General features: G+C 41.7%; 1 protein-coding gene across 13 annotated transcripts in view; it reads left to right on the top strand.

Moving 5' to 3' along the window:
• UNC80 (unc-80 subunit of NALCN channel complex) overlaps positions 1 to 26,582 on the top strand; it is a 131,606-nt gene that overhangs the window by 49,180 nt on the left and 55,844 nt on the right. For 6 of the 13 annotated variants that reach the window (XM_075756050.1, XM_075756049.1, XM_075756053.1 and 3 more), the window contains exons 23-31: positions 3,294 to 3,506; positions 7,846 to 8,017; positions 11,083 to 11,216; positions 14,790 to 14,955; positions 18,497 to 18,700; positions 20,181 to 20,281; positions 23,288 to 23,485; positions 25,588 to 25,695; positions 26,352 to 26,490. In XM_075756050.1, the coding sequence (XP_075612165.1) occupies positions 3,294 to 3,506; positions 7,846 to 8,017; positions 11,083 to 11,216; positions 14,790 to 14,955; positions 18,497 to 18,700; positions 20,181 to 20,281; positions 23,288 to 23,485; positions 25,588 to 25,695; positions 26,352 to 26,490 (1,435 nt within the window). The remainder of the gene's footprint in view (positions 1 to 3,293; positions 3,507 to 7,845; positions 8,018 to 11,082; positions 11,217 to 14,789; positions 14,956 to 18,496; positions 18,701 to 20,180; positions 20,282 to 23,287; positions 23,486 to 25,587; positions 25,696 to 26,351; positions 26,491 to 26,582) is intronic. The other 7 variants (XM_075756055.1, XM_075756054.1, XM_075756051.1 and 4 more) reach the window with 3 other exon arrangements.

The following is a 26,582-nucleotide window of genomic DNA, read 5'->3' as shown; positions in this document are numbered from 1 at the left end:
ATTACACTTGTCCAATAAGATGTGTGAGCTGATCTGTTCTAATATGTAAATCTCTTATCCTTGTTGAAATGCCATAATGGCACTGCTTTATGTCAGGGTTGTGTTTGAGAGGACCTACCAAGTACTGGGAGGGCAGAAGCAGAGTCTAAACTGCAAGAATACTTTTCAGTATCCTGACTCCATGTCACCAAAGGTTTTAGGCAGGCTCTATTGTTCCAATGTCCTTATTTCCATTGGAGAAATATTTGTCCATGGGAGGGTATATGAGCAGGAAGGAAATCAGAGATTGCTCCAAACAGATCCCCGGAATAGATGACTGGGAACAGAAACAAAGAGCTGTGTCATGGTTGTACTTGGCCATTTTTAGATATAATCACAGAGATTTGAACTAACATTTTTGAGGCAATTCTCCTAGACGTTGGTTAATAGTTTACTAACTTGTCTTCATATACCTGCTAAGGTACTTCTCATGCCAGGCTTATCTTGTCGCTAGACAAAGCAGAGCTATCCAGTCAGCATCTTTTTACAGTACTGATTTACTCTAAAAATAGATTGTTACTATTTTGCTTTTTTTTTCCTTGAAGAGAACAGTGGAAATGAACTTTTGCTCAAAGTGCCTTGCAGAGTATAAGAAAAGGAACAAGAAAATTACCACTCATTGATTAGTCTTATAAAATTAATTGTCCTTGAAAACACAACTAGACCTAAATGCTCTGCAGTTAGAAAAGTCTGCAGAATCAGCTGTACTTGAACAGTAATGCGATGCTGTAAAATTCCAAGTCCACTCTGTATTTGCTCCCTCCCACCCAGGTCATTGCTTTTGCTATTATTAGTACAAATCAGGGTATTGGTTGAAAAGCTCCAATGGGAGTACTTGAAATTTTTTTAGAAAATGGTAGATTCTTAGTCATGTCAATTTATACAGTACTAGAACAATTTTCAAAAGGCAAAGCGATATAGTAGGTCTAATGTTAAAAATGATCTTGTGAACAGTTTCACAGGCATGGGCAGGCTTGTGAGAGTATTGCTGCTGTGTTAAGTTTTGACAGTGACCATGGTAACTTGTGTTCTTTTCAGCTATGCATCGCCTGCCTGATTCATTTCTCTCCATTTGTGATGTGTTTCTCTGTGGTGTGAATCCATCCCTGTCCATTCTGTCACATCTTCATCTTTCTGTTGCTGCTGCTTCAGATTTCTCTGAGCCTCAGGTAAGCAATCACAGGGACCTCATGCCCCGTGATGTTCAGAAAGTCCTCCTTCATGCAGGAAGTCTTTTCAGTGATTTTTAATTGGCAACTCCTGCTCCAGGACACACCCTTCCTCCCCTTACCTCCCATCTTACATACCCTTCTTTAGTTATAGTAGTTGAGTGCTTCCATAATGTTCACGACACGTATCTTTACAAGATTCTTATATGCTAAGAAATTGTGACTTTACCAGTGGTGAACTAAAACAGGAGGAGACTAAGGTTGGGGCTTCATCTTTTTATGTATGTCTTCATGGTTAAGGTTTTACTCTGTGAGAATAAAAGAATAAAATCATCATCTATTCTGTTATTCTGTGTTCCATATTACATGTGAGGCACAAATAATTTGTAATGGTTTTTCCAGGTGCTAGATATTAGTTTTGTTTCTGGTTGTCAATGACTCTTTGGCCTCAGATTTCTGCCTTCCTCATCAAAACACTGGGCCAGCTTTAACATTCTTATTCAAGAAAATTGCTAAAAGATTGCTGTTTTCTTCCAACATTTGAGTAAAATATGAGCAAAAAACTGCAACAGGATGTTGTGTCAGGAAGCAATTAACATGTTTTCTTGTTAATGTAGACAAATCCTTTTTTTTTTTTTTTTTTTTGCCAATCCCCTAAGAGACATGACTTTTTTCAGTCCTGTTGGTAGTAATTTCTGGCTGTACGTTTAGCTGCAGTACAGAATTTCTTAAATTAATTCCCAAACTATTGGAACATTGGTCCAAAATTTCTTGCTTTCAATTCTTGATTAAAGCAGTATTGGAGGCAGTATTTAATAAAGTTCCAGAGACCATCTTCCATGTTCTCAGGGCCCATCTGTTATTTATGGACCACAGATGAGGAACCTCGCCTTATAAGTAGATGCTGATCTATTTAAATTATCTCATTAAAGCTGTCAGCATCTAAATGTGTGGAATACACAAGTTTGTGCTCTGTGAAATCCCTTGTAGGGAACCTTTCAAAGCCAGCTTGTAAATTGTGGACACTGTTGTATTCTTAGTTTTACAACTTGCTGGCCACAGGGGTTTTTGCTTGTGAAAATTGCAGGAAGAGAGGGGGAGAAATTAAATGGAAGTGAGGAGAACCATTTGCTTTTAGTCACTTGCCATGTCTGTAAGGATGTTATTTTTGCAGAGTTGTAGACTGCTGGGAAGAAACCTCCTTCCTGAGTCTAAGCTACCCTTTAGGAAACAAATTACAGTGTCCATTTTTGAACATATTTGAGAGTTTCAGAAGCATTTTTTATTGGTCTAATGTGGATCCTGCTGGGCGATTTAATACAAACTAAGATACACTCAATATCATTTCTCCCATTAAAGAAAAGTGCTCTTCCAAGCTGAGGGCAGGAGGATTTTCCTCTGGAAAATAGTCAATCACTTCAGAACTCAGCTGCCTGATGTTAAGTTTCAGTGCTCAATTGTCTGATGCTTGCTAAGGCCATTGAAGTTAGGCCAGCGCAATTTTGTTGACGTACGCCAGTAACGGATTTCACTCTCCATATCTGCTTGTTCTAAGTGCAAAATAGCACTCTTCCTAGTTTCAGCAAGCCTCCATTCATGCTTCCACCCCTAAGATGTGCAAGCAGAACTTAACATGACAAATGCTAAGATTCGTGTGGCCATGCTGCCATTTGTGCTTGCAATATTTGCAGCCTTACTAGTGAAGGTGAAAAGAAAACTTGACTCATTCTTCCAGTAAAAGTGTCAGATGCATGCTTCTGCTTTTTGGCAGTTATGTGGTTCCTGAAACAAAGGATCACAGAGAGGTACTGAGATCAGGTTTTTAAATAAGTTTTTAATGTGGCTCTTTCTGCCCCTCTAGTGGTTGCCCTAAGCGTAACTGTTCAGTGTTTATAAGCCTTTGTTTAGCCTAAGAGATGTGACTCGATGCAGAGATCCTGGTTTCAGACTGATGGAGAGATTCCTCAGTCTGTGTGACGCCATGGCAAACATGCAAAGCAGTTGATTAAACCACAAAATCCTCTAATGTTTAGAGAGTTTTCCCAATGTATTTGTAATTAAGGTGATTTTTTGCAAACATTTCAGGAAGCTCCTGTAGTGGCAAGAGCAGCCCTGTTCCTCGAGTGTGCACGCTTTGTTCACCGCTGTAATCGTGGCAACTGGCCCGAGTGGATGAAGGGCCACCATGTGAACATTACTAAGAAAGGCCTGTCCCGTGGGCGTTCTCCTATCGTGGGCAACAAAAGGAACCAGAAGCTGCAGTGGAATGCAGCTAAGCTCTTCTACCAGTGGGGAGATGTAAGTGTTTGTTTCTTTTGTACTTCCATTAAAAAATATACCAAAATGTAAAGGTAATTGGATTCTATGCAGAATTTCAGTTCCAGTAAAATGGGGATTCATAAGCCTCCCTTTCAACTTGCACTTCACAGCCTGCCAGGATCAGCTCTTCTCCTGATGGAAATGGACTTTGTTAGCTTTTAACAGTGTCCCCTTCCTTCCCCTGCCCCTGCTGTGTTCCCTCTGAGGATCCATTTGGTCCACTTTCCTGTTTCCAGCACTTGTCTTATGTGAATGCCTAAGGAAGAGTAAGAGCAGAGTGTATGATACTACTTGCTATTTTCTAGCTTCCAAATAATTGTAGCCCAGGGCTGCTTGAGCTAGATGTGGTGCTGTATGTTTAGTAATGGATTTCTCTTTTAGGTATTCATTTGGTCTGTCTTTGCACCCATACAAACTGTTAGCACTCATCATACTTTGGCAAGGAATTTTAGGGGGCTACTACATGTCAGCTAAAGAACTGTATCTGTTTGTTTTGAGCTTGGCTCCTTCAAGTTTTATTTGATCGTGATCTCTTACCATACATGAACTAGATAATTGCCCTGTCTGGCCCTGTCAGTGCTGCTTGCAATTTCTTTGGAAGCCTATCAGGGTACGCCTGCTGAAGGTCTGACGCTTATTGCAAGTCATTTCAGCGAACTCAAAATAGTGGGAGAAGTTCCTTTGACCTCTATGGTGCCTATTACATATGTCTACCTGGAAGTGAGCTTTGTGCTTCTCACCGCTATTTACAAAACCAGAGATTTTTACAGTGAGCATCATGATCAAAAAAAAAAAAAAGAAATAAAATCCAAGGCTCAGGGGAATTTGAAAAGCATGTATTCTGCAGTCTTGGGGTACTTGCATAACCCATGCCAAAAAAACCTTGCTGACCCGTATTCTCCTAGGTTAAACCAATGCACGCTTCTCAGTGGAGCACATTGTAGGGAACCTCGAGCTAAAGCTGACCACATCAATGCATTCCCACTGCAAAACACAGCCCATGGGGAGAACCTAGCTTGGGTGTGAGCACTCAATGTCTCTTGGCAGCTCTCCTTCTTCCATTTCTGAAACTAATTCAGGGAATGCTGCCTGGGCACCCTATCTCTGTTAAGTCTCAAACACAGGTGACTATCTTAATAACAGCGCAGATACCAAAGCTCCTTGAAAAATTACATAATGTGAATCTATTTGCTTCTATATTCAATGAGGTCACCACCTTCGCCTAACCCCTTTGAGGACTCCTTCCAAGTGGAGAACATATGATTACATAGTCCGTGCATTTTTGCATGCATTGCTGACAGTCAGGGCTATCTGTCTGTGGACTCTTTCCTCTAGGCATTCCTTTTCTTCAGATTCTGACAACAATGGGAGCAAGCAAGTCAGTAACCGTAAGAAGCCAGTTAGATTACCCATCAGCTGCCATTTTTAGAAACTGAAATAACCTGAGCTGGAAAAAGTCCAGGAAGTTTTTCTTTTCAAAATGTTAAAGTACCACTGCATGATGCAAGGTCACAAGAAAGGAGCCAGGGAAATCTGATGGCAAGCAACTTAGCATCATTCTCTTCCCCTTAACCTTAATGGCATCGTAAGGCATATCTGGATGCATTCTCCATCCTAGGAATAGCACGTGTTTGCTAGCTGCTTAGGAATATCCCAGAAAGGAAAAGTATTACTTTTACTTTCCCATAAGACAGGAGAAGATTTGGAAAGTAGTCTTTACAGTGCAAATTTATTCTCTTTTTACTGCAAGGTGTCCTGCCACACGTTAATGTTTCTCTTTCTTCTCACTGGAGGCTAGGACAGTATAATTACCCACAGCATCACCAGCCCCCAAACAAACTTATACTTCAGGATTGGTTTGCACCTAGCACTGCTGAGGTGCAGTTCCTTTATGTTGAATCCTGGGCAAGCTGGTCCCCTGGCACTGCTTTTGGTCTCCCAGATGCCGTTTCAGATAAAGGTGGCTGCAAGCATAAGCAGCAGCTACCAGCCAAGCCCGTAGGGCTGGGACCCTGCAAGCTGTGCTCCTCAGGCGACTGCTTTTGTTGGCTCCGACCAGATTCCAACCAGATAAGCTGAACTGTGAGCAGAAACAGCTTTGTGTTGCTCTAGTACAGGCACCTGCTGCAGAACATGCTGTGTGTTAACCTGCCCATTTCACCATGGGCCCTCTCAGCATGAAGGGCAGAATGACTGTGTGCTCACATAGCTCCTAAGCAGTTCCAGTACCAAGAAGGTGGGATACCTTGCCCAGCCGATCTCTGCCTCCATGCTACCAGATCCTTGTCAACACTACAGCACACCATCCTTGCTGTTTGGTGGCAGCAGGGCTGCTGCTCTGGAAGGAGGATCCTTGGACAAAGAGAAGAAAACATCTCTGAATGCACTGAGGCCTTATCCTGCTTTTTTCTTGCAGTAAATAAGGTTGGAAATTTGTGCTAATTATGGATCCTTGCTTGTCTGTCATTGCTCACTAATTGTGATATACAGTGCTATTGTCAAAATCTAATGAGACTAAGAATGAATGTAAAATGTTTTTTCCCCACCCAACTCCTTTAATTCAGCCACCCTAATAGCCATCAGAGAATAACAGTGGTAAACCCTTTCAACATGAGGTGGGATTTGGACTGCCTGTAACAGTGATGAGCCTATTGAATCATGCAATATCACTTGTTACACTGTCTTGTTAAATAATACAATGTTAAATCTATCCTGATCAGGTTAGTCTGCCACTTCCTTTGGCTTCTTCTGTTAAAAGGCATTTTCTTTTGAAGTGTGGCATGCTCTCCGTTTGCTAGGAAAACCAAGGATAATTCATGCAGATAATACATGTTGGGAATCCAGTGCTCATTAGTTAGGATGCTGTGGGATTGTGTATGATTACTTTAATACTAGGGTGGACAACACAGCATAAATAATAAGTGATAAATTACTACTTTGTGGAAAGGCAAGCAGAACATTTCTTCCTTTGAAGGCCTGAAACATGAAAGGGGAAAAAATTGTGAAAGATGTGGAGTTTATTTAGCAATGTACAGGTTCACAAATAGGTGAGATGATTGGCAACTATTTGCATCAGCTTGCAAACAACTACAATACTACCTTATTCTCTTTGTGTAGCAGTCTACCCTCTTCAGTGTTGCTGGATTTCACAGGAACTGCTTAGTAGCAAGGAAGCAGGTACTAATACCTGTTTATGACCGTTTATCTATTTCTGCTTTGCTTCAGCCAAGACAGGAAAATTATGTAGTGCTGGCATGACCATCAGTTCTGACTTGTAGAAGATTCAGAAATCCTCTCTAGTATCTTTCTCTGAAACTATCCCAAAATCAAGGAGGCCAAATGGCAAATGCTGATGAAAACTCGGTAATTAAACACATTTCCTCCCTTGCAAAATGATGATATCACAGCATAAAGTTTTACATGCTAGTCTGTGTTCTCTTCACATATCTGCAGCAAAGAAAATGAAGAAAATCCTTAAGAGCTCTGAACTGTCTTAGCAGGAAAGCATTCCTCTTGCTAACACACCCTCATCTGTAACTTTGCTGACGGCACCATGAGGGCTGTTTACATGCTGATAATGATGCTGGCAAATAGCCACAAATAAACGATCAGTGGCTTTCTGGAGAATGTAGCAGTATTCAGTGGAAATCTGGCTGTGTTCTCTACATGGATCCCCTCTACATCATTACCCATGCACCTTCCCAGCTCTTATATGTGTATTGTCAGCTCATTTTTGTAAAGTATATCAGACAGTCTCTCATTTAAAGGTGGAAGCAGGCTTTCCCATGGGCATTCAATAGTTTTGTGGAGGAAACAGGGACTGTTACTGGATTCTTAAGTCATAGGATAGTTTCTTAAACAGAGTTTAAGTTCTTAAAGTTTCTTAAATATTCTCAGTATTCTCAGACTTAGCAACAATCTGTGATACATATATTAAGGGGAGAAAGAAAAGTAGAAGAAATTCATACAAAATAATGACCTAATCGCCTCCTGCCTATCATGTGCTGATTTGGGGATTTTTTTTTAATTTTTTTTTTTTTTTGGTTATTGAACTAAATCTGCAAAAGTTTTTCATCCTAAAATTTGACACTGCAAATTTTGGTCAAAAAAAGGGGGAAATAAATTATGGTTTTGGTAGCAATTAATCTTCTATCATCCCTTTCACTACCTTACTGCACTTCGCAGACAATGAAAATAAAGCCAGGACATTCTGTTCTGGCTGGAACATCTCCACAGCCTGGGGGCAGAGCCCTTGACCACCAGTGAGTTGGGCCAAAATTCTCACTTCCCTGTGCTTTCTCTTTCTCTCTGTCTGCAGGCAATCGGTGTCCGCCTCAACGAGCTGTGCCACGCTGAGAGTGAGAGCCCTGCCAACCTGCTGGGCCTCATTTATGATGAGGAGACCAAGAGGCGCCTGAGAAAGGAGGATGAGGAAGAAGACTTTTTAGATGACAGTAAGGAGACTCCCTTTACTACAAGAACCCCCGCTTGTAAGAACCTCTGCTTTAGGAGCACTTAATTTTTCTTCTCTTTTCATCCTCTTGCCACCCAGCTGTATTTCCCAGTCCCTCACCTTCACCCCAGGTTCCTCCTCTGTTCTTTCTGTGCCTGGATGCACAACATGACAGATGGGTAGCAGCACTGAGAGATTTGAAGGAAAAGGGGGTGAAAACCAGGCAGTGAGTTGCAATTCCTGTATACTGGCAACTGCAACTATAAGCAGGGTACTAATTTCTTGAGTCTTGCTGTCACCTGAGTGCCAAAAGTGGTTCAGACTCCCACTCTTCCCAGTTATTTCTGCCAAAATATTTGTGTAAAATCAGGTGCTTTTCTGTTTCTTAACATTGAAGAGTCATCTCACCTGATGTGAATTGGCACAGCTCTACCAAAGGCTTTTAAATCTTGACTTCAGTATATTTGCCTAATTTTCAGGCAGAAATATAGCACAGTGGTATAAAAAGTATCATTAAAAACCTGTATAACAACAAGATGACTAAAACAGACACATTTCTGCGTGTGTGTACATAAGGGGGATGCGGGGAATGTCACAGTTCACTGATTCTGTAAGTCTAGATAGGCATGCCAATGGTAACACACCCTGTGAATCCAAATAAATTAAGTCAAAACACATACCGTTGTAGGTGAAGGTGGTAACAAACATTATGTCCTCTCCAGACACCATTTGTATATACATGTGTGCTGTGATGTACTGGTTCCTGTGTACATGTACTGTTGTTTGCCATTGGATGTAGTGTGCTAGCACTGTTTATGTATCTTCTGGTTTCTTTTTCTGTGGTTCTGGGTTTGTTCTTCCCACTGCATAAAGGCCAACTTTGGAGTAGAGAGGCGTAGGTGGGAGCAGTGAAATGATGTTTGTGGGAAATGATCTCAAGAGAAGGTATTGGCCCTAAGCTAGACCTGCATATGTGCCACTGTGGTGTGCCAGCACTAGCAGCTACATGAATGTGGGTGGCTGTTCGGGATATTTTATTGGCCCTTTAAGAGATGTATCCAAAGCCAGAGAGTGCACCCAAAATTTTCCCTTTCCTGCACCATGAATGACTTTTGAAAGTTGAAGAGGCCCGTGACCAAGTGACAAAATAGTCTTTCTTGTCCCTATTCAGCTACTGATAAGGCACCCATAAGGGGATGCAGAGCTGCTTTAAAAGGGTTGTCTAGGACAAGTAGAGAGAACAGGTCATGCTCTAGAAAGCCATGTAAAAGCTCAAGTACTCTCCTGAAAGTCAGGGTCTGAAAATAACCAATCTGCGTTCTTGCTGAAGGCAGAGATTTTTCAAAAACTGCCCTGTATGCTGTAGGGAGTAGACTGAGGAGCATAAAATATGCAGTTGGATATTCCATTACACTGTACATCTGTATTTGATAGTTCAGATTATTTTAGTCCCTACAAAGTCCATAATTTGTTACCAGTAATGTGTACAGAGGAATTAGCAAGCATCACAGAATTAATCTGGTTTTATCTGATCTCTGCAGAGTCCTCTCACTTGTTTGGTTTGGACTGTTTCTCTGCAAAAAGTAATTAGATCATACGTAGGGGAAAGCAAGTGCAAACATAAATCTCTCTGAAATGTGCGTAGATGGTAATATCAGCAATTATTAAAAAAGGCTGTGGTTAGTTGTTGTCACAACTAATTTTTTATTTACTTTTTTTTGCTGTTCGTTATCCTAAACAGTATTTTTCAAATTGATCAAGCACTGATGTATCCTTCATAGTTTTCAAGCTTCGAATGACATTAGATGGGTTACAAAGTGTAGAGCTTTTGGAGCTCATTGTTTAGACTCAGTTCAGACAAAACTTCAAGTATTTTGATAATCTCTCTTCCCTTTCCCCCTTTGTTTTAGGTTAATCATTTGAATGTATAATTTGATTAAGCAGTTTGATTTTTTTTTTCTTGATTATCTCTAAATAGCACTTGGATTCTGTGCACAAGTAAAGAAGCCTGATTTCAAAGGAAGCTGTCTTTTCCACTTATCAGGATAGTAATTAATAATAGGCACAGTACCTCTTTGCTGGCTAGTCATAACTCCATGTATTTTTCCTATATTTTAAAGTGGTTCTTTTCTAGAACTGCAGAAGACTTGGCTGAATGCAAAACTGTGAAGGGGAAGAAGGGTATCGACTTCTTAACCTGTACTTTTTTTAAATGAGGTGTATACAAGATGCTGTAGGAGAATGTTAGTTTAGTTGATACTTCACCATAATCATAGAATCATAGAATGGTTTGGGCTGGAAAGGACCTTAAAGATCACCTAGTTCCAACCCCCCTGCCATGGGCAGGGACACCCTCCACTAGACCAGGTTGCCCAAAGCCCCATCCAACCTGGCCTTGAACACTGCCAGGGACGGGGCATCCACAGCTTCTCTGGGCAACCTGTGCCAGTGCCTCACCACCCTCACAGTGAAGAATTTCTTCCCTATATCTAATCTAAATCTCCCCTCCTACAGCTTAAGGCCATGACCCCTTGTTCTGTCACTCCATGCCCTTGTAAACAGTCCCTCTCCAGCTTTCTTGTAGGCTCCTTTAGGTACTGGAAGGCTGCTCTAAGGTATCCCCCAAGCCTTCTCTTCTCCAGGCTGAACAACCCCAACTCTCTCAGCCTGTCTTCATAGGAGAGTTGCTCCAGCCCTCTGATCATCTTTGTGGCCTCCTCTGGAGTCTCTCCAACAGGTCCATATCTGTCTTGTACTGGGGACCCCAGAGCTGGATGCGGTACTCCAGGTGGGGTGTCACTAGAGCAGAGTAGAGGGAGAGAATCCCCTCCCTTGACCAGCTGGTCACACTTCTAATAATATACTATAATATGTGCTATAGTACACTACAGTGTGTTAGTACTATTGTATGTGCTGGTAAATACATGGATTGATGTTTGACTATATTTGTTTTAGTGTAGGAAAAGAAGCATAGATAGAAGTCTGGGGTTTCTTCTTTTTCAGTGCAGCTTGCATTGTGCACCATATGTGAAAATGTCCATCACCTCTTGGTTCCAGATTTTGTATCATCTCCTTGCTCACCATAGAAATTTTTTTTCCTAGGCACTGTGAATCCTACCAAATGTTGTTGTCCTTTTGCACTGAAAATGGCAGCCTGTCAGCTTCTCCTGGAGATAACCACTTTCCTTCGAGAGACCTTTCCCTATATGCCCAGGCCACGTATGGAGCCTCTTGTGGTAAGTGGACAATACACATTGGAGACCAAGCCATGCCCACGGAAGTCACTGGGCTCTGTGCTTGTTTGAGGAGAAGGTAGGGTGGGGTAAAAACTCAGGTGGATCTGTGATGCAGCGAGAAAGGAGCCGTTGTCTGCTTATGGGCAGGGCACACCAAATGAGTTGATTAAGTAGATGAGCCTGTGGAAGCACAACATGTACTGGAAGTTCAAGAAAGTTTCAAAATAGCAAAGAGGGCAGCAGATGGATTAAGAAACTGAGTGTGGGGGACCTGAGAGGTGTGGGAGATGGGTCACAGGAGGTGACAGCTCACATGCTACCTAGCTGATTAGGAGGGCCTGTTGGCAGAGAACTGAACAGGGCAGTTAGGACAAAAGGAAGAGGAAGTTTTACAGAGAGTTTACTGGAGCTTTAAAGTTGCAGATTTTTGGCTTGGGTTATGCAACAGAATTGAAGGGACTGGGGGAAGAAAGGAAACAGAGACAAAGAAGCAAGGAAAGAAATAAACCTCCATGAGACTGAGAGAGGCACTGGCAAATCCTGGCATGCATAGTAAGCTAAATGACTGATAAAGTGACAACTACTTTTATGAATAGCAGAACCCATGAAACTTGATTTCCAGTGGTTCATTCTTGTGTGGATTCTCTTACGTCTAATAACGCGGTTTAACATTGCCTTCAGCCAGTTGTTTCACAAAATACACAGGCAGTTATCTTTTGTTAAATTTGGTTTAAGGTGACCATCAGCTTCAGAGGTGGTTAACATGCAATGAGATGAGAATTAAATGGCAGACATGCACTTTCATCTTTTAAGCCTAATTTCTTTAGGAAATCAAGATAAAAATTATAAAGAATGAGAAGTTTCCAAGTGAACATGAAGGATTTAGCCCTACTATTCTGGTTTTTGTTAATGACAGACTGAGATCAAATTTTACTGATGACAATTGTGCTTGACAGACTGATTTGGCTGGGAATTATTGTAATTAGGTTCTGAAATTGGTTTCAAAGGCCAGTTAATGACCTATGATGAAGTGACTCAGCCCCCAGGTATGCAAGAAGGGCAATTTTAAAAAACAGGGATAAATTCAGCAGGACTCTTCCTAAACACTTTGTTGATATTTTTACCATGTAATAAATGACTGCATCCAAAAGCAGGATAATAGAATTCATCTCAGTAATTAGGATTGGAACTGAGAATATGTTGGGTAATGAAGGTCAACAGAAATTTGTGCTTTTGTGCCAGATAAAAATGCAACTGATTAATAGCTTTTCAATCTTGTATATGGGAGAGAAGGAGGAGGAATTATTCTGTGATGTGTAGGCAGAAGAAACCTTCAGGTTACGTTATGCAAGAGCCTATTAGAGAAAACAGCCATAGAGTGCTGCTTTTAAATTGGGGGGGGGGGGGGGGGGGGGGGAAGAACCAACAACACTCCAGATTAAAGTATGAAATATTAAGTTTCTGTATTTATGGAGTGATGCTTCATTTCCAAGAGAATCAGGTACATAATGTTATGGTCCATAAAGCTGAAATTCCAGTAGAGCAAATCTCACTTCCATTGGTGTTTGCAGGCATACCTGTTCCATAGATGTAAGCACAGACAGCAGCCTTGAGGAACTGAAGCATTTGCAATTGAACTAGTTGTGGCGAACCAGTTTAACTACCAACAGTCCCTCCAGATTTACCAGGCTGAGGGCATAAGCACCCTTACCTATATTTGAGTGAGGCAGGCAGTCCTGACTGAAGTTTCAATCAAAACCTTTTACTGACTCTGGTGGAGTAGATACACTTTGCAAATGGCTGGGAGTGGTGAATATATTCTCAGGAAGCCTACTGCTGCCGCAGTAGAGCCATAGTACTGGAACTTGTCATTTGCTGTGTTGGAAAGTCATTCATTTGAGCTTGGCAATTGCTGAAGATAGAGTCAGACTAACTGTGTACTAAGAGGATGTGTTTCATTCTGTCACTTAATTTGTGGGGGTAGCAATTTCCAGTGTAAGCATGTTGACAAACAGCTGGGAGGACTAATGTGTTTAAACACTCCAGGGAGGGGAACTCCGACCATGCTCTAGGAATATACCTGTACTGCTGTCGTGGCTCAGCTTATGCATGGTAATTTATGAAGGTGCTGTAATTCAGACAGATTTGATCACAGATCTTTATCCTGAAATGCTTTAGCCTTTTTTTTTCATATCCTAAACTGTGTTACATACATTTTAAACTATTGACATGGATGTTTTCAATACTAGAGATACTACAAATCATTACTTTAGGCACCCACCTTTTTACATCCTAGGTTCTGTTATTGAGCAAAGCCAAAATATTTCCCTTATGGTAATCACATGTTAGCTTTTCTGACAGTCATTTATGATAATTTTACCTGGAGATGGAAAGCTGACTGCAAATGGTTTGGGACCTTTGGGTGGTGTTCGATAGGCTGCTTAACCCATTTCAGCATAGCTCAGTCTAGAACATATGTTTGAGAAGAGCTTTTTTTTTCTTCCCCCCAAAATTAACTTGGTCACTACCCAAGTAGCTCCCAGTAACTTCTATAGGAGTTTTGTATGCAAATTCCAGTGTGAGATCTCTTGACCCTACAGAATTTTATCCAGCATAACTATTTTGGATAATTTCAGTGATGTTACTCACATTCATCAGCTGTTTGCTAACAGCAAGGAGCTTTGTGTCATCTTAGATCTCAGCTAGTTACTATTTGGGTGAGGAGATCTCAAAGCTGATGATGTCCCAATTCAAAAGGCACAAATGATGTTCTTAAAGAGCGCAGCATTTTAACTGTGTTTGCCAGTGTGGGAGTTCACAGTCTTTCTTTCACTTTTTCTATCTGTGCTTAGAGAAAGCAGATGATAATCCATAGCTTGTGGGATCTTAGGACTTTCAGGTTTTTTGGCCCAACTTGGTAGCCAGTAGGTGGCACAAATGGTGCCATTTCTGTTCATAGGAGAAAATGATGGTGCAAACTAGCTTCTGTCTGGTGCGATGCTGTTTATTTTCCAGAACTTAAGTGCAGCCAACATTTTTATTACTCCCTATTTTCTACTGTGTCTTTTCAGCCTAATCTGCACACAGAAAGTTTGCTCTGGGCCACGCTGCCATGGCTGTCACACTGACAGCTAGCTTTTTCTCAGCTTTTCTGCCTCTGATGAGTACAGTGGCAATGTGTTCCCTAACCAGCCACAGGGAGCCTTTTGGAGTAGAGACCTAACCATCCACCCAGAACCTTGGGCAACAGCCACCTTTTATTGCCACCTATCCATTAGAGACCATTTCCATGTTTTCCCCCTCATGAGCCAGCAGACAGGGTGCCAATTTACTCAGCAGTGTTAACCAGAAATATGTGTTAACACTTGTTAACTCTTCCATCCTGACAGTGTGGCTCAGTGTGCTGCAAGCCCAAAGAGTAGTTGGATTAGAAAGTGTCGGGGTAGATGGAGAACTGTGTGATAGAAATAAATTCTCATCTGAAGCAGTTCTTCCTGAAGCTTCTATGGTTGCAGTTAAAATCATGGGGTCTCATACTGCTTGCATGTTTGTGTGGTCTACATTCTGCTACAGGATCTGGAGAGCTGCAGGCTGCGTCTGGACCCTGAGATGGACCGGCACAGGTATGAAAGAAAGATCAGCTTTGCTGGGATTTTGGATGAAAATGAAGATTCAAAGGATTCCCTGCACAGCAGCAGCCACACCCTCAAATCTGAGGCTGGCTTTGAGGAAAAAAAAGGTTTGTCAACACAATAAGGCTTTTGTATTCTCAGGGCTTGTGAAGTGGCGCTTGATTTTATGTTTTCATTTGCATAGACTGTGTTAAAAAGCAGGCAGCCATGGAGTCACGTGGCTTTGAATCATTTCTGAGACGCTTCTGGCCTTCAGGGTTCAATATAACAAATGTGAGAAGCAAAGATGTTAAATTTTATAAAACAGTGCCAAGACTGAAACCGATTGAGAGCATTGCAAGATTTCTCAAAAGGAGGATGCCTTGTTTGAAACTCTCTCTCAGTGGGATGCTGAGAGAAGGATCACTATTTGATTCACTTTAAAAAATAAAGATCAAAAGTGTTTGTGTTTGGTTTTTATTCTGATTACAATTTTCATTTGGGGAAAACCATAGAAAGAAAGGAAGATCAGGATCTTTCTGTGAAAATCTGTATTGGTTGGGAAGTCATGTCATCTCACAGAATTAGTGGTTGATGACTTGATCTCATGAATTCTTTGCTACCACATGAAAAACACACACCTATGTGGCTTTTGATGGCTAGCAGATTAATGTTACCAACATACTGTATACTGTACAAGCAAACCTCAAGCTTGCTGTGTTTGCTGAGAACAGCAGATTGTTTCCATTTTTGAGCCATCTCATGCAAAACTCACATACTATCTGATGGTACAAGTGTTGCAATACAATAGACAGTCATCGTGCGTATTTGCAATTAGAGGCTAAACTGCCAGAAAGTTACCTGTAAATGATTCTCCCTCTTAAAAGTTTTCTAGAACTGTTTAAATTCTGTCTCATAATAGCCATATAAAGTGCCGATTTTTGAATGATAATTTTGATGATTGTTTGAAAAGGATAAATGTTTAATGATTGTTTGAAAAGGATGGAGCCTGTGGCTGGTTATCCTCTAGGAACTCTAATGTGTATTAATGATTCAGAGGAGGTTTTATTGACTTCACGGGGCTTTGGATAAAGTTTGCGTTGCTTTCATCTTTGACCTTCCACAATTACTAGAGAAAATATTAGAACTGTTTCCGAGACTTACATGGTGTAAAACTGCATCCAAAATTGTGCGTCAGGTGGGACAGTTACTCCTGTGAAGACAGCTAGGGATCCACCTAAGAAAGGTGAGCTGGATAAATTCGTCAACCTCATTTTTTGTACCATTGGCATATTGACAGCCCAGAGAAGCACACAGCCTCATGGTCTGTCTGATAGTCTAAGATCAGAGGGATAAGATGTCTCTAACTATTCAGATGAGGAAAAGCTTGGTTTTGGGATGGGTTTTTTTAGAGATAGTTATGACAATCACTTGAAACCACTTTTCAGCCTCTCAGGCAGCAGTCCCACCCACTGGGATGTTACCTGAGTGGAAGAATGCCTACAAGCATGCAGTCCTACTGGAAAATGCTGGTGGACAGTCTCTAGCTATCCTGTTTTTCCTAGAGGCAATGCTGACTTAGGTTTTCCTTCATGTGTTACTGTGCTACAGGCATAATGCAGAACTGAGTTATTTTTGCAAAGATAGTATTAACTTTCTGCATCCTTGACTCTATTAAACTACATTTTCCCTACAGTTTAAGTTGTTGTTTTTTCCCAGTCTCCCTTCTCCCTAAGTAGTCATGTAGTATTCTGTTACTTAAGCTGCGTATTTACTACATTTTAGAGATGGGAAAAGTGACTATGGTAGGAAGGCTGACTCCTAATATACTCTAGCAAAAATGTATTTGCAGTATTTTGGAAGCTAAATAAATGCAAAATAATGTTATATTTTAAAATCACAATAATTATGTTCTTTTCTCTGGCCACAGCATATTCTTCTGGGGATCTACCTGGGCCAGACATAATAGATGCAGAGGCATCTTTCATAATCTACACTTTTCTAGATAAGAAAATGTTGTTGTGTGAATGTAACTAAATTTTTCTTGCCTGCAGTGACAGGTTTCTTTATCTCAACCTCTTTGATGAGTACTAATCTGTTTCCTTTCATTTTTTCCTGAGTGTTAAAAACTTTGCTCTCATTGCTCACCCCAGGTGTGGCTTAACAGCTATCCAAAAGCTACGAGTTTACTCTATAGAACCTGCTCCAGGTAGGTCTGAAATACAGACACTAAAGCTAGGTAGATGCAGGCTGTCCGAGGATCATATGTACTATTTGGGTGTTAAAATGGGATTCTGCAGACTTCACAAAATGCAGTTACAAATGCTTAAATGGTTTGGTGTTCGGGGAAACTGAGCCACCATATTGAGGCTGATCTGAACAGAATTCAAGCAGTAGCGATTGCTAACGAACTCAGCATGGTCACTTGGAGGGAGATTCTCTGGTCACTCAACAGTGATTTGCCCAACTGATTCGTGAGGACTGAGGAGCAGCTCTCAAAACCTATCCAGCTGTCTTCAGCCAGGATGGTAGCCACTGGAAATGGGAGTGGGAATTGGGTTCTGGAGGAATTAGGGGCATTCTCAGGAGTAAAGGTGTGTTTGTTTTTTCCTGAAGCCAAAATACAATTCTATTAAATTATTTTGCTTACCCATGGTATCCAAAAAGCTGTATCCTGTTCATTCTCAACAACACACCAAAAGGTAATCAATCACACATGGCCTTGCCTGATTAGATCTGCAGTAAAATGACTGAGTGTTGCAACATTTGGACTGACATACTGCTATGTACTGCCTTTGAACTAAGAGGAGAATGAAAGTGCAAACGGTTGGTGCTTTGAACATTGAACCATTTCATGTCTGTGCTCATCAAAAATGCAGAGTGTCAATGGATGTTGTTAATGCCTGAAAGCTGCTGATTTGTCTGAAGGAGAGGATCTACGTGCTCCCGTTTCCTCTAAAGCATTCTAATGATGAAGAGTAACATGCGGAGACACGGATTTATGCAAATCTTACTTCAAAGAAGTCTTGCGTGCTAACCTCATGAAGCAGACTACCCTTCTGCAGTCACACGTGCTGTATGAATAAATAATTGATCCTACTGCAGAGCTCAGTGAGGTTTACAGAACCCAGGCCTACAGGAAAATAGGTTTGTCCATGGTGCCTTGTTCATGCTTGGGATTCAGCCATCTATCCCTAGCAAGAGGTGATTCTGCATTAATGTAAACCCCAAGGGCTGGCAAAGAAAACTGCAATTTACATCCATTGGGCAGATCCTGTTTCCTAACAGGCATTGATTCAAATTGGTGTGAATCGTAGGTTTTCCTTGCCCACGTTTTGGGTTTCTGTTAGAGCAGCTGACTCTACTTGCTGGTGGTTGAACAAGGGCTAATTCCAAATACAGACAAGGTGTGAGGTGATGTACCAGGTCTCCAGGAAATGAGGTGCTGAACACATTTCTGTAAAGCATCTTTACTGCTTGATTGACAGAGCTGCATTGGCGGTGGCATTGGAGGGAGCCTCTGGCCCCTCGTTCCTTGGTAGAAGAAGAGACGCTGCAATACAGGCTGGCAGCAAAGGGTTGGGAGGGAGGGGAGGGTCAGGATATCTTTCTTTTTTAAATGGGGAAAAATTAAGGGGAAAAAAGTCCTCTTTTATTCTTTTAATACAGTTCCCAGCAGGAAGATCAGGATAGGAGGCTCCCGCTTGCTCCAGATTAAAGGAACCCGCAGTTTCCGGGTGAAGAAGGGGGGTTCCCTTTCCAGCATTCGCCGGGCCGGCAGCCTAAAGAGCACCAAGTTATCACGGCAGGACTCAGAGTCTGAGAATGAGGAGCTGCAGCTGTCCCACAGCAGGGACACTGTCACTGATATAGGTAACTTAGATGAGTGGGTGGAAAGGGAGGGGACAATAGAGAGGGCCTGAACTCTTGATGTGATTGCAGCAGAGCTAGAAATGACAAGCACCCCCACCCCAGCAGGCTAGGGAAAACCTAGAGTCTTCTTCAGGGACTGCCTGAGCTAGGGCCTGGGAGGAACACGGTTCAAATCCTGGGTGCAGCGTCAGCAATTCAGGTTGTCTATTCAGACCTCCGTGTTGGAGCATGAACTCTTGGAATGCTGGTGCCTGCCAGCCAAACGCATGCTGTCTTTAGGGGAGCACATGCACGTGTGTATGTGCACATACACACACCCCTAAATCATCTGATATAATGAATACATGAGGTCAGATGCATATATAATATTTTATTGTCCATATTAACGGATAGGATATATATATGTACAGACATGCGCTTCATATTCTGTGTAGCATATGATGTCATAGGCATGTCGTATGACATCTAGTATATATATTCCTTTATGTAGAACATAAGATATACATGCTACATACTGTATTTCTACATATTGGCATATACATATATTTTTACAGTTTACAGATACCTTCCTTAGTCTTCAAAAGATGGATCCCCATATATTTATCTTATGGAAATCAAATGTGCCTCCTGCCACAGGAAATCTCCATCTGCTAGGGATGTTATCCAAAACCTACAGTTTGGATACATTTGGAGCTAAAATAACCTCCCAAGCTTAATGGTCATTTTTATGTTGCCCAAAAGATGCTTCAGCAGGTGAAGATGGAGAGTGGGATTGCCTGTTGTGTAGACTTTGGCAAGTCACAGTTCACTTAAAGAGGAGAAAGAAAGGTTTAACCAGAGTTCATGCCAGCCACCTCTTAACAGTGTTGATGTTAGTATTATAGGAGGCCCATAGGTTATGAAATAGCTAGAGGAAAAACAGGGATCAGTGAAGTTCTCAGAGAAATCTCTCCCTTGCCTGAGTTCTTAGAACTAGTGTGCTAGAATCAGGATTTTTTTCCCCTTTCATCCCCATGACATTAGCAGTTTCCATGGGCAATTAGAAGTGACTTTGCCCATTGGCATTTCCAGTTGGATGCCACTTCTGGTTGGATTTTTGTTGACATTTTTAACCACAGAGCCCAGTCAATGCAGATCACTAAACCAACCATTTGCAGCATCTGAATGGTGCAAAGAATTTGTTTCTGATGTTTTTTGTTTACCTTCTCCCCTTCCATTAAAGAAAAAAGTGGGGAGGGAGCAGTGTTTGCTACTGACAAGATGGCCTGTGAGCCGAGTCTAAATGGTTCTTGTAATTGTCAAGCCAGCATGACACAAGGATTGGGGAGGGGTGTCCAAACGCAGTCTTTCCAGTGTGACATATTCTGTGTACTCTGGTCTGTTTCCACAAGGCTGGCCTGGCTTACAAGTGCTGTCCCTAGTCTTAAAGCACATAGGGAGCAATAAAAACAACCACCTTTTGGGTATTTTTCTTTTGAAGAAGGGAGCCCTTGGAGCGCGAGCGAACCTAGCATTGAGCCCGAGGTGCTGAGCAACACAGGCACGGAGGAGAACTATCATCGGAACATGTCATGGCTGCATGTAAGTATGAGTCGCTGGCAGCGCTCTCAAGGATGGCATTTTCAGTAGGAAAACCTTTGTGCTAGCAATAAGCAGATCACAATCTCTGCTTTCTCCATGTAGCATCAAGGATCTCAACTGTAAGTAAGCAAGCTGCGACCTTTGGAAACCATCTGTTTGCCATTTCTAAAATGGACTAAAACCAGAAAGTTTTTGTCTTGCTCCCTCTGTCTATTTCATATATTTAGTTTGTAAGGGAAAAGGGGCTCTTTCTTTCTTGATGTGCAGGGACAGCCATGCAACCTCAGCTGAAAAATCCATTAGCTCAGAATCTTTGCGTCAGCATGGCTAGTAGTTAGTAGTTCATGAAGAGTAACAGAATGACCTAAAGTGTGAGCTGGGCTCCCAGCTTCTGGGAAATGGCATTTTAGAAGCTACTTGAGCTGGAGGTTCTGTTGTGACTGGTATGTTTACTAACGACCAGAAGATTTTTCCTAGTGAGTTTTTCCAACCCCTTTTTGAGCCAATTTATATATTTTTGTCTCTATTAATTCTATGGCAATAAGCTTAATTATGCACCTTGTGGAGAAAAAATACTTACTTTTGGAACATTTTCTTTGATTCGATTAGATGCATTCCATCGCAATGTCTAACCCAACAGGGCCTTGTGTAGTTTTGACTCTATCCAACAGACAGGGAGTACAACAGTGCAAATGTAGTTTGGTCATGCAGAGCCCGAGACATCCATTTTGGTGATCTCGGTACCTATGATTTAGACATGCCAAAAGTCAGTTGGGCAAGTCTACACTGGTATCCAGGGACTGTACACCTCTACCTCTGTTGCCTCATGACACGCTGCGATGGTGCAGTGCAGTCAGTGTGTCCTTGTGCTTAGCAGAAAAGTTGGATTGACTCCCTGTGCACAGATTATATCCTGCACGTGTGTATGAGGACAGATGCCTTTTGGCTTCTGAGTTGCCTTTGGGAAAGACGGCTGCCAGTAATGAGTTGATATTCCCCTCTTTCCCACACGTATTTCACACAGTGAAATCTCAACTGCCCCATGCCTATGGGGTGTGGGCAAGAACAGGCTTAATGCAATACTGTGATGTCAGAAGCAGTTCTTGATAGCTGTCTTTTTTGGGAGAGGGTGGCAGGGCATGGAACTTGAATGTCGTGGCTTCTAAGCTTGTACCTCAATCCCTGGACTACCCTGCTTCTCTGTCAGTACTCTAATGTTCTTGGTAATGATTACACATTATTTGGAAATTCAAGTGTACTAAACTGAGTATGTTAGACATGAGAGTGTGTACTAGGCAAGGAATTGCTAGAGGATAAAGGCATCTCCCTAGCTAGCAGCTTAGGATAGATCATGGTACCTTTGCTTAATGTGGGAGGATGCATGGACTCATAAATAGGAGGCATGAACTGAAGGGAACTCGAGATGTTTGTCTCACTTTACATGTGATTAGCCCGCATAGGAGAAAGGAAGATTTGAAAAAATCATCTGTTCCAGTTAATGCTACGCAAGTACCAATATTGCATGAGAACTTTCTCTTTTTGTTTGTTGGAAAGAAGGTGTGGGTGGATGGTCACTAAAACTACAAAACAAAACAAAAAGGCAAAACAAAAACCTGCTTTACTTAATGGCCATGAGCAAACCACTCAAAAGGATTGCTGGTTCCAGTTGCTTCTATGCATGCACCAGCTACCTGTGTGTTACAGCAGCCTAGAGCATGATGTCCTCACTCTATGTCAGTGTACCATAACTACAAGTTATAACAGTGGACCAGAGGCTGGGTAGAGGCTATAGAATGCTGATCAGATTTATGCCATTTGCACATTGATACAACACTAGTGACTTGAGTTATTCCTGATTGACCCCAAAAATAACATGAGGCTAGAAGAGGCAGGCAAAGACAAGAATCCCACATAGGCAGCACAGATTTGTTTTAAATTAAGCTCCTGAGTTTTTAGAAGCCTGAAGATTTGAGAGTGATGTGGCTGCCTGACTTGAGAGAGCTAGCAGACTGCAGCTGCACAGGCAATAAATGGATGGAAAGGTGGGGATAGCTTCTTGCTTGTAGTTCTGGGTATTTCTGAACTAGGTTGTGGGATGAAGAGAAGGATTCATAAAGACCAGTTATGACCTACAGCATGAACGGCTTGGGGATGCCTCTGTGTATTCCTCAGAGTGCTACTGAGGGGGCGGGGTTTGTGTGTAACATGTAGACCAGTGTACAAAGAGCTGCTGGACTGAGCTTTGCCTCTCTGGGAAGAAACCCTCTGAGTTACACTAGAGAGCAGTCACTGAAGTGTAGACTTACCCAAGGCTGTCTTTAATAAATTAGTTTAGGGACTAAAAGCAGTGTTGCTGCAGCAAAGCAAGGCTCAGAATAGCTAAATGCCCAAATATTTACTCTGTTTTTCAGATGGGCTTTAGAGCTCCTTACTGCCATATGGCAACGCCACTAGAAATAGTAACTGAGCCAGTAACTAACATAAAGCTAGGCTGGATGGGCCTACCCAAGCACAGCGAGTGAAGCACATGCAGAACAACCGGCACAGCCTATTCCTACTTGAGGGCATACTGAGACATTTCCTTTCACATTCCTTGAAGGAAATTAACCCTCGACCTAGTGGGTTTGCAGCTTTAATGATGATTGAGCAGCTAACTTCCAGTCCAAGCTCTCATCTCAGAGTGGTGATACAACAGCTTTTTGCAAACTGAGAAAATACTGTTTTCCTCAACGTGAATCTTGCCACCAGTCAAATGTACATGTCTACAGCAGCTCTGTCTCTTTGTCTGCTTTGTTAACACTAATGTTTCTTTAGCCATGGCTAGCTAGTTTGTAAACCGCTTGCAAGTACAGAACTCTGCACAGAGATGCATACCTTTTCAAAAAGCTGTGTTGAGCTTCATGCCCCCCCAGCTAGGCTGTGGAAAAGTTAGCATAGACTGCCTTATGCAGTTCTCTGTGTAACTCCCTTTCCCATAGGTAACTATTCTTATTTTTTCTTTTCAAGGTTATGATCCTATTATGCAACCAGCAAAGTTTCATTTGTACCCATATTGACTACTGTCACCCACACTGCTACCTCCATCACAGCCGGTCCTGCGCTCGCCTTGTCCGGGCCATCAAACTCCTGTATGGAGACACAGTGGACTCTCTGCGAGAAAACAGCACATTGAACAGTGTGGCAAGAGGCAAAAAACAAAAGGAAGTGAGTAGATGAAAAAAGCATAATGTTTTATGGTTTGTCTGGACAGGTCATAATTACCTTCAAGGACCACATAGTGTACTCAAACAGTTCTTAAATGACAAAATGAACACAGCCCTTCCTAAGCACAGCTTTGCTGTAAAAAATCTATTAATAAGTCATTTAGCATTATGGAAGAAACATAATCTGTATTGATTGGGAATAATCTTAGTTGCCGATGAGGTCGTTTAAAAGCTTATAACCTGACTTTAATGTTAATGTTCTTTTATGGCCTCTACTTATCAGCCCCTGGAGTCCAGTCTCTTTTTTCATGTTTCTTCTCATCTGTTAATATAAATCACTCTTGAAATTCTTGTAAAATCTTGCATAATTTCTTTCTTTTAGGTCTGAGCTCTCAGAGCCATTCCAAGAATTATATAAATTGGACTGTAATGTTACAGTCTCTTTAGTGACACACTTTTAATGACCAGTTCAGCAGGATAGTCAAACAAGATTGTGCCTTTCTGGCCATGTAAGTGGTGCCTTTAACTTCAGTGGAAATACATTTCTCCTTTCATTAAAGTGCCCACCCAGGTATCAATGAATCACGTCAACAGTTGGTTAATACTTTCATATTCCTGACCACAATAGACAGACTACAGTTATTCTGAATACTTGTAATGGCACAGTCATTCAACTGCTTTGCAGTAACATTGTAAACAAAAGTGTTCGTGAAACTCTCATGAAGATTTCAGTTGGGTAAAGAGGCTATCCTCCCTGTAAGTGGAAAATGAAGGAGTAGGAAACAAGCTCATAATGTTTCTTCATCAAGCAATTTGTTTCCTGTTAAGTTAGAAAATCAAAGGGTATTTGTATGGAACAAAGCATAGAGCAGATAAAACAACAGCTAATGATTCTGCTTTCCTGGAAACTGTAACCCCTGTATATTTCCTCTGGCACAGAAAAGTAGTGTATCAGTTATTTAGGAAGAGAGGCAGTCATTTCCTCTATAGAAGGCAGGCTTGAGATGAGCAGCTGGCAGTGTGCATGAAAGGTAGCAAAAGAACGCCATGCATTACTGTGTCTTGTTTCATCTCCAACTCTGAATTGTAAGGCAAAGTGATACACATTTCGTCATCCATCAAACCATCAAAGCCTTCAAGCAACAGCAAGGAAAAAAGAGGTTGGGGGACAATAAGGTTTCCTACAAACACATGCACCGTGTTTGTACAGACCTCACTGCAGGAGAGCACTTGATAACTTTTAAATTGTATGTAACGGTAGACTTTTCATCCCAGTTCCTCATGCTCTGGTATTCTTCAAGTGTTGTCATTTGCTGACTGCGTGGGCACGATTTCCACGTTTATCTGGGTTCCAGAGGAACCTGTCTTTTACAGCTTGCAGAATGAAAGGCTGGAGGTAGCTGCAATGTTCCGACCTGACTATGTGCTCCATGGGGCTTGTGAGCCCTCTGATAAATGAGGACCCCTGTGTTAATCAGCAGGCCACCAGCTTGAGAAGAGTCTGTGGCAACCCAGGATTCTATGAAAAGGCCCTGGTGTTGTAAATAATGAACATAAAAAAGACTTGTCATTATCACTGCCATTGGCAATCTGCTAGGGACAACTGTCAGGCAGGCATGAGCTTAAGTCCTGAAATGTGTTGTCACTTATGCTTTCTGAGGAAGAAGAGAAGATAAATGTAACTGAGAGGAATCACTGTTGTACACACTAAACACCTCCATTGGTAATTTTTTAGAGGGAAGCTGTAGACTTTTTACCTCTAACCTGTGTAAAGTACTGTTCTCCTGAAATACACGCATGGGCCACCTGTGAAGATTACACAGAGCACATTCACATTCCTCATTTGGTTTACTGGCTCCTGGCTTAAGCTTTTACTGGGAAAAGCATTGTTAAAAAGAGAAGAAAATTGTATGAGGCATGTCATCTCACTGACACTAGGCCTATTGCCAGCACAGGAGGAGGCTTTGTGCTACAGCTCTGGTACTAGATAGCTTCTAGCATATGGAAATTCCTCTTGTACATGATCTCCTTCCTTTCCAGATTTTGGGAAATCTAAATGTGAACTCCACTTTGTTCTTTTTTTTTTTTTTTTTTTCCTTCCAGTGCTCAGACAAGTCATGCTTGAGAACTCCTTCTCTAAAAAAGAGAGTGATTGATATCAACTTGGAAGGGAAGAAGGACTCTGGAATGTTAAAATACATCAGGCACCAGGTACTGAGTGCATAGGCATATGCTAGTTCGGGAGGCTGAATCATAGTTGTCATGTTAGACCATAACAAGAAGGAAAATGTATATGGATCTCCAAGCCCATGTGAAGAACTGTTCCTGAATATCAATCAGTTCAGCTGTGCATGTTTTCCTCAGCTGAGTAATGGTAAATTTAAGCCTCTTAAGGTAACCCCATCAAAGAATACTTTAAACATGCGGGCCTATTAAATCACAGTCTGCATCTCTGGCTTTCCATAGCGACACATGCATCAAAACTGGGGTTACAAAAAAAAGAAAAAAAAAAAAAAAGAAAAAGAAAAAAAAAAGAAGAAAAAAATTAAAAATCCACAAATGTGTTTAAATACAACCTGTCAGTTTACAGCAATAGTTTGTTCATTCTTGTTCAGTGTTCCTGAAAAAGCAATGGGCTTTTCACAGGCTTGTTCTTGGCAGTCTGTGAGATTTTCATGGATCTGTATGACTGTTTGTGCACCTCCTTGGGAGAGTTTTGCTTTCCTTTTATCCTCTTTATCAGTATTTTGGTGACATGAGCGACTAGAAAAAGACTAAAATCTGTTGTTCACTGTCAAAAGACTGTGTTGTTCACTGTGGATAGTTTGCACAGCTCAGCTGTAAGGCATGGCTTGGGTTTTTTTCAGGTAATGAGCCTCTCCCCTGCACCTTTGTCACTGCTGATCAAGGCAGCTCCTGTCCTCACAGAAGAGATGTATGGGGACATCCAGCCAGCAGCGTGGGAGCTCCTGCTCAGTGTGGATGAGCACATGGCTGGAGCAGCAGGTAGGAGAACAAAACCACTTAGCATGGCTACCCTGGCTGCACAACTCACAGTAGATCACAGGGCCTTGCAAGACAACTTTGTAGTGGAGGAG

Source organism: Balearica regulorum, chromosome 6, assembly GCF_011004875.1.
Source record: "Balearica regulorum gibbericeps isolate bBalReg1 chromosome 6, bBalReg1.pri, whole genome shotgun sequence".
Lineage (NCBI taxonomy): Eukaryota > Metazoa > Chordata > Aves > Gruiformes > Gruidae > Balearica > Balearica regulorum.
This window is presented reverse-complemented; position numbering and strand designations above follow the sequence as displayed.